The 8,795-nt window shown below is 36.0% G+C and overlaps 1 protein-coding gene across 1 annotated transcript; it reads right to left on the reverse strand.

The window, feature by feature from the left end:
* Nucleotides 1–947: 947 nt before the first annotated feature.
* Nucleotides 948–5,443, reverse strand: LOC128236308 (neuropeptide FF receptor 2-like). The gene is made up of 2 exons (XM_052951210.1): nucleotides 5,365–5,443; nucleotides 948–2,203 (listed from the first exon to the last, which is right to left on the reverse strand). Exon 2 carries the CDS (start codon nucleotides 2,182–2,184, stop codon nucleotides 985–987), a length of 1,200 nt encoding a protein of 399 aa, XP_052807170.1. The 5' UTR covers nucleotides 2,185–2,203; nucleotides 5,365–5,443; the 3' UTR covers nucleotides 948–984.
* Between the last annotated feature and the right edge of the window lie 3,352 nt (nucleotides 5,444–8,795).

The raw sequence follows: 8,795 nt of genomic DNA on the forward strand, positions 1-8,795 counted from the left end.
TTCAATCTAATCAGTTTTAACTCGTGGACTTGTTTTCGACTGTTTTTACGTAAATAAGAATCACGTACATATTAATATAAACAAACATGTTTTTGTCAATATTTTGCACTTAATAACAAATAATAACTCATATTGCAACTTTTATAACGACGCGTAACATACCTGTCTGATGGGGGTGCCGGCACGAATCATTTCGACGGCTTGCGCGCGTTCTGCAATGCTCATTCTCGCCATATTTAATGTTTTTCATAAAAGACAATCCACGATGAATTCATTCCCACCATATTCGACAACTACCATGCCGTGCACGAGAATCTCGAGCACATAGGCGTTCCGCATGGATGATTTTGTACATGAATACGTGTTTTCTTTGAGTAAATCGATAGATTGGTGTGCACAATACAAAAATCACCAAAGATTGGGTTTATTGATTAAAAATGTCGCATGGCATCATATTTTATATGGTGGCCAATTAGAAAGTCGTCGAAGTGAGAGCCAGATGACATTGTAAGGATCGGCCAGTCAGTCCCTGAAGGTGTATATGTGTCTGTGTATAGGTGTTTACAAATGTATGTTATCATATTCTGATATTTCTTAAATGATTAAGATTTTGATAGATTCGAAAGGATTGCTGATTTTGGTAGTATACTTTTTAAATTCATTAATCTCAAAATAAAAATAACTCAATTAAAGCAGTATTTATCATTTCAAATTATTAAACGAAATTCGTACCAAAAACGATATTCCTGTACCAAAATGAAACTATTACTTAAACATTTGACACAATTGAGTTTAGTTTTTGAATGTAGATTGATTACAGGTATTTCGATTAAAAAACTCTTGCTTTTGATGGAGTGCAAGTACTCAAATGTTTAAGTAATAGTTTCATTTTGGTCAAACGTTAGTACAGTTGTATATACCAACATCTCAACGGGTAAATAGATTTATTGACTTTCTCTCCACAACTTCACATAATTGAATACATTATTCACCAGAACGTAAGCATTTACAAACAAATAACTCTTGAACAAATTTCCTGAATTCCGTGCTGAACAGACAAATCACGTATGGGTTGATGGTGCTGTTGAATATTATAGTACGTACCAATATCTTTAGCCCAACAGACAGTTCATGGTCCTGAACTTTGTATCCTATTCTTACGTAAAAGTAGCCGAAACAGCTCAAAAGAGAAGCAACGGTTATCACAAATGTCATAGCCGTAAGCTTTAGCTGGAAAGCCTTGTTCTGGAGGAAGCGACGCTTTCGAGGAATAGGTGAAGACTTTTTGGTATGACGTTTCTCTACAGGTTCTACCAATTTTCTAGTGCCCGTTGCTTGTTCACTTGTCAATGTTAATCCCTTAGAGCCCGATTGATCTTTCCGGATCTTCTTTTGACATTCAATAAAATATACCTGGGTCGAATTATCAGTATGGACATCATTGAAAGACTGGTCTTCTATGGATGACATTCCAGTTTCAACGTGCGGTAATTGTAACCTATTTGTTCTGGCTGATACGGCATGATTCTTTCGAAGCTTCATCATTGTGATTGGAATTGCACCATATAAACCTCCTAGGATAATGACACTGATGATAATGATTACAATATCTAGGATGTGAAAAATGTTTTGTTGCACTTTATTTGAATCGCTGTTAAAAAGGCATCGGTGACCTTGCAGTGGGGCATTTCCATCTTCAACTTCAATGTTTATCTGACGTGATTCCGAAAACAACAGCAGCTGCGGTATCGCCAATAAAACTGAAAAAGTGATGAACACAAACACACTGATCTTTGCTTTCTTTTTTGTGAATTTCTTTGCTGAAAATACAAAAACGACTTTGGAAAATCTATCAAAGGCGATCGGAATTAACAAAGCAACGGAGTTCCCAGTAAACGTGTGCAAGAGGAATCCGTGTATTTTACACAGGATATCACTTGTGTACGTGACGCTGTTTGTTGACTCGTATATCTGAAACAGGTTAACAAACGACGATATCAAATCGTTCCAAAAAAGTACTGTCAGCAGAAAAGACGACGTGTTGTGGTTCTTTCTCCTTCGGTAAAATAGAAGGGCAACACTGTTTCCAACAACACCAAGCAGGGATACGATTGTTACAAATACAATTTCCAAAGCGTATTCCCTCGTTTTCTGCAGATTATAGTATGTGAGTCGATCGTCCATCTTCTAGAGTAAGCAGAATCTATAAAGAAACAGATGCATTAACGGAAGGAAATAAACATTTCAAGTGAATGAAAAAGCCCGATCGGGAAAAAGCCGTGAATTCTACTTCAGGAAACAATTGTCAATTTGTTGCCGGATTGGGAAACGCGGGGATTATCCTTCAGGGAAACTTTTTTGAGTTTGTTGCCGGATTAAGAAAAAATCACCTATTTTCATATACATCACTGTCCTTCTGGCATTGTCCTGTGCATAAAGATATCATCTAAAACTTATGTACAACAAGATATAAATAAGTTTTCAGTGTTTGTTTATTTTAAACTTTCGCATTAGGCCGCACCGAATTGACAACTTGTTCATCGGATTTTTTCCAAAAAATAATGGGGAGAGCGAGCGAAATAATAATAAAAATATTTGTTTTGCATTTAGCAAAAAAGAGGAGCGAGCGAAGAGCGAACAAATATATATTGTCATTTAACTCACTTTTGCTCACATTTTATTCACTTATTAACTAAACAATGATATTGTAAACAGTACAAGGATAACATCCAGTGAAAGAATGATTACACTAAAAGATAATTCTATACAAATATTAGTTTTGAGATCAAACAAATGCTATTTGAGATCAAGCAAATGTATTTCTTTAAAATATTTAATAAATGAGAGAACTTAAAACCACAGTTTTCCAGTTTTTTAAACCTTTTTGAATTCTTTTTTTCAAAATACCCTATGCATGGCTAAGTTAAAGCCTGGACACAAGCGCAAATTGTCACAGCCACCTGCCTGCCCAATGGCATATCCAAATCTATTAACTAGGTTTTCCTTAGGAAAACTTGGCTAAAAATAATTTTCTATTAAAATACATTATCATATCTCATGCCATGGAAATGACTAGACAAGGTGACTTGAAAAATAACTCACAAAATAGATATAGGCATTTGCAATCAATTATAAACTACAGCTACCACTCTTGCAATGACTACACGATTGGCCTTGGTAGCCATCTTAGTTCTGGAAGAGAATTTACAAAAATCCTACACCGTATTGTAAACCATTTCAGCACCAAATATGTCACAGAAAATTCCAGCCAGCGCCAGATTGATTTTAGGCTTTCTCAGAATTTAACGCCTATATCATTTTTAAACTTGCAGATTTTCCTTATTTTTTTAGATATCTTGTTCAAATTAAGACGAGTAATAGAAATACAAAAGGCACCTTTACTCCTTTTGTACTGCAAATACTGATTGTGTCAATTTTCTTATATAGCAAAAAATATTTCAAGAAAATACAAGAATATGCAATATTTTTTCATAGACAAAAACACATCAGCATAAATATCTAACACTTGAATGATTTCCATATATAGTTTAAATATACACATGAACATCTTAAAAATCTACAAACATTTATTCGCAACACAAAGTGTGATTAATACCTTTTTCCAATCATACAGTCTGACACTTTTTTTATCCTTTTTGACTAATATTTACAAAATATACACGATCCGGCTTTTTTGATGTTCTTTTGTGAATGGTAAAACTCATGGGATTGCATGAAGCACATAGGAATGTCAGTCAGGTTAATTTTTAGCGTCATCCTACTGTCCACGAACATTGACTCATCGGCGACCAAGGCCTCCACCACGAGCACGCCCTCGTTGCCTCATGGGGACAGGAATTTCATGATTCGCTGCGTCGGAGGAATCTGAAATTTTAATAAGCAATATTATACACAAATGTTCATTGTAGTATAATGTAGTATGCATTACTGAAACAGTTTGATGGTAACACAAGAAAACTGGTGCTCGTTTCTTGGCTAAACTTTATTTTTCATTTACTGTACATGCATTGCATATGAATTAAATAAACACTATACTCTGATATGTAGCAAAATAAAAACAAACATGCATAAATCATTAAATGTATATTTTTGAAGGCAACAAATAATACAAAAATACATCATATTTGCTAACAACAAAGAAGTTAAAATACACACCTGAAGTGTTTTACCTGGACAGGTGTAGTAGGTATAAATGACCGATTGGAAACTGTCTTTTCAAGATAACGGTCATCCGAATTCCCGACAAACATGTCCGAACCAAATTCAAACATTCGATAATCACTGTCATTCACGATGAAATTCAACACTTCTTGCCCAGTATATATACGTTTACTTTAAGCGGAAGCCAAATTAAAACAAACAAAATTTAATCAAACTTTAAATGGTGGTAAAATTGTCATTTATTCACGTTATTTTCAAGAATTAGGAAGTGAAATAAATGTTTTCATGTTGCCAATTTAGTCTCGATTATCTAGACGCTTGTATCCGGGTTTATATCGGTCATTGACTCTAATTAGAACGGCTGCATGATTGAGACTAGCCGGTGCTTTGATAATTGTTACGATCGAAAAACACGGTTATAAGGGAATAGGCTACATTCTACTAAACAAATTAGCGCTCGAAAAAAAAAAAAACTGTTTTTATTAGATGGTGCGGGCGCAAGTTAGAAAAAAAATAAAAAACATTTTTTGCTTTTCTGAAGAAATAGGTGCGGGAAATCCGATGAACAAGTTATTAATTTAGTGTGGCCTTAGTGAGATATTGATACCTTTTCAATAGTTTTCTTGTTTTGGAAGTATGTCAAGTATGCAGTTATACTGAACAAATGCTTATCTACAGTAAGAATTTATTTTCATGTTTTTCTACTATACAAGCATGTTTTGGCTTGTCTGTTTGTATGTTCTCATGCACATAACAATTTTACTATGGTATATGAGCATTAATTTTGGCGTTTTGTTTCCCGATTGGGCAACAAATTCACAAATGTTTCCCAATCGTAAATTACTTGAGGGGAATCCTCTTGTTTCTCGATCGGGCAACAAATTAACAAATGTTTCCCAACCGTGAATTACTAGATGGGAATCCTCTTGTTTCTCGATCGGGCAACAAATTCATAAATGTTTCCCAATCGTGAATTACTAGAGGGGAATCCTCTTGTTTCTCGATCGGGCAACAAATTCACAAATGTTTCTTAATCATGAAGCACTGAAAGAGAATCCCCTTTTCTCCTGATCGGGCAATTACCTCCATCATTTATATATTTGGAAACCATCGATTAAAATATAATATATCTGTTAACATTCATTTTGTTTTACGAACTATCGTTTTAGGTTAAATACATACCAGGTACTCCTAAATCATATTCACTAAATTCTGTTTTGTTAACACAAAACCATCCTCGTATTTTGGTCGCTTCTTAGTGAACAACAATATGAGGGGACGATATCTAATGAAAGGAAATTGCCAATCAGACTTTGAGAGAAAGGCTTATCAGAAAATAAAATCACCAGGAAATTTAATTTAATTATTTACCACTTAACCAGCTGCTGGTAACTAAAACTTTTTTCAAAATCGTGGACTTCAAAAACTTTGTCATCATCATCATCATCATCATCATCATCATCATCATCATCATCATCATCTTCATCATTATCACCACCACCATCACCACCACCACCGCCACGAAGACGACGACCACCACCACCACCACCACCGCCGTCGAAGTAGTAGTTGGGGTCAAGATACTTCCTTACACCGGCTTTACTGTGGCAAATCGCTTTGACCACTTTACTTTGGTTACTTTACTTTGTACATAAAAACGCAATTTATTCATACATCTTGAAAGGCTTTTTAAACATAAACCACATATATCTACATGTATTTCTGTTTCAAAACTGGCAAACGGTCGTCTGCTTGTAAGTAAACTGTCGACTGAAGTATGAATATTGGCGGGAAGGTACGGGTTTTCGTGCAGGGGTTGTATTTAAGGTTGTCGGTGGCGTGTTTGCGCTATTCGAGGCTTCATCTTTGACAGCAAGTCACGTATTGTTGAGAATGTCGGAAGCCCCCCGCCCATCTACGTTATACCTTATCGTTTTCTTTCTCGTTATCATTGTCTACCTTGATGAGTGTAGGCACGACATTCGAGGATTGCCAACAAGCACTTCATGAATTGATGGGATTGGTTCGCGAACTGGATTTCCACATTAACTACAGCAAATAAGAAGGGCCTTTTCAAGAGCTTCCGTTTCTCGGCCTTGTGATAAACTCAGTAAATATGACAATACGTGTACCCAAACATAAACTTTGTGAAATACATTTGCTTCTTCAAAATACTTTTAATTCTAGGAAAGTAACAAAACGGAAAATTCAACAACTAGTTGGAAAATTGAACTGGATTACTCAATGCATTTATGGCGGTCGTTTACATATACGGCGCTTAATCGACCGTGCAAACACTCTTCGGGCAAGTGGCCACCGGACTTATGTTAACACAGAGATGAAACTAGATATACTGTGGTGGCTTAATTTCATAAGCGTTTAATGGCACCATGCAAATGATTGATGAAAGGTCGACAGTTTCAGTTAGCATCGATGCTTTTAAAACGGCATGTGGTACGTTTTATCCAGACGACTTCATTTACATGTCATGGTCTACTAAAACTGCATCATTATCTATTGATTACCTTGAAGTACTTTCGTTAGAGATAGCGGCTAGACGCTGGTCGTATCAATAGGCTAACCAACTGGTTTATGTGCTCTGTGACAATATTACAGCATGCATGATTATTAATTCTGGCTCAGTGCTACATTTAATTTGAGAATTCGAGCAATATTTTATCCAGGCCGCTGTCAATGTTCTGTCAATGTTTCGCGCCTTCGTGAATACATTGGCTTAAATCGTCTCTATGACAACATGGCAAAAGTGGGGTTTTATTAATCCAGGTTCAAATAGTTCACGGGAGGTGGAACTGGATAAGGCTGTTGCCTTTTACTACAGTAACGCGTTATCTTCAAATACTAAACGGGCATACGCTTCGCAAAGATCTTCTTATATCAACTTCTGCACCCGGTTTGGGTATCCTCCTGTTCCTGCTTCTACAACGACGTTGTGTCGTTACGCTGAATATTTATCAAACACTGAAATTTAACTCAATCAAGAAATATTTAAACATTATACGGATCCTACATTCAGAATGGAATTTACCTAATCCTCTCACAGATAATTTCAAACTCAAATACACGATGCAGGGCATCCGACGACATCTTGGTGACACTGTTTTTCGTAAGCAGCCAATCGCTCCGAATATGCTTCTCATTATTCTCGACAAATTAAATTTGACAGACTCATTTGATGCCACCGTGTGGGCTGTGGCGCTTACAATGTGTTATGGCCTTTGACGCAGAAGTATTGTTTTAATTAACAGTGAAATGGTGTTTGATCCTGATATGCATCTCAGACGCAGAGATATTATTTATCATCAGTGGGGAGTGTTGGTACACATTCGTTGGAGTAAAACCATACAGTTTCGGTCAAGAACATTCGACATTCCGCTGCCACAGCTCAAACACCAGTTGTGCCCCGTACAAGCCATCTTTCATTCTGCGCAATTTATTACACATGCCGATCTCAATGGACCCGCCTTTGTTTACACTAAGAACGGCCGGGTACAACCGTTGACCAGTGATTTATTTATCGATCGGATCAAACAGTGCCTAAAACTTGGCGGCGTCCAACCTTCCGATATTGCTACTCATTCATTCAGACGCGGGGTGCTAGCTATTGCTACTTAATTGGACTATCGCCAGACTCCATAAACTTATTAGGTGATTGGCGTTCAACTTGTTATCAAAATTACACATCTAATGACGTTCGCACCAGATATAATTTAATACAGGCCATGCAAACTGTCATTCAAAAACATTGACTCTCGTTAACTCTCTACTACTGACCTACCCCTACTTTTGGATTTGGACACTGTTTTAATGTTTTTCTCATTACGTTTCTTTACATGCGTATGTATTATGTCATATGTACCTTTCTTTAATGCATTGTTTTATTTGTAACATTATTTGCGTATAATTATTGCATGTATAATTATATTTGCATGCTTTTGTTTGCGCGCTTATAACAGTCTATAATTATGTCATTATCATTTGATATGCGCGCAACTATAGGTAGTTTGGAGCTATAGTTAGTAAGTCAATAAAGCTCTCTATTCCCCTCTATACTGTTGTTGGCTTTGTCCTTTAATCGTTTTAAAACGCCATTTAGTTTATAGATGAATACGTTGATAAACTTCAGGGCAGTATAGTTCATAGAATTTAAGATATATTACTTACTGTTGGTCACCCGTAAGTCAGTTTAGTTCATAGATGTACAAGTATATAACTTACTGTTGGTCACCAGTAAGTCAGTTTATTTCATAGATGTACAAGTATATAACTTACTGTTGGTCACCTGTAAGTCAGTTAAGTTCATAGATGTACACGTATATAACTTACTGTTGGTCACCAGTAGGTCAGTTTATTTCATAGATGTACAAGTATATAACTTACTGTTGGTCACCAGTAGGTCAGTTTATTTCATAGATGTACAAGTATATAACTTACTGTTGGTCACCAGTAGGTCAGTTTAGTTCATAGATGTACAAGTATAACTTACTGTTGGTCACCAGTAAGTCAGTTTAGTTCATAGATGTACAAGTATATAACTTACTGTTGGTCACCAGTAGGTCAGTTTATTTCATAGATGTACAAGTATATAACTTACT

Source organism: Mya arenaria, chromosome 5, assembly GCF_026914265.1.
Source record: "Mya arenaria isolate MELC-2E11 chromosome 5, ASM2691426v1".
Lineage (NCBI taxonomy): Eukaryota > Metazoa > Mollusca > Bivalvia > Myida > Myidae > Mya > Mya arenaria.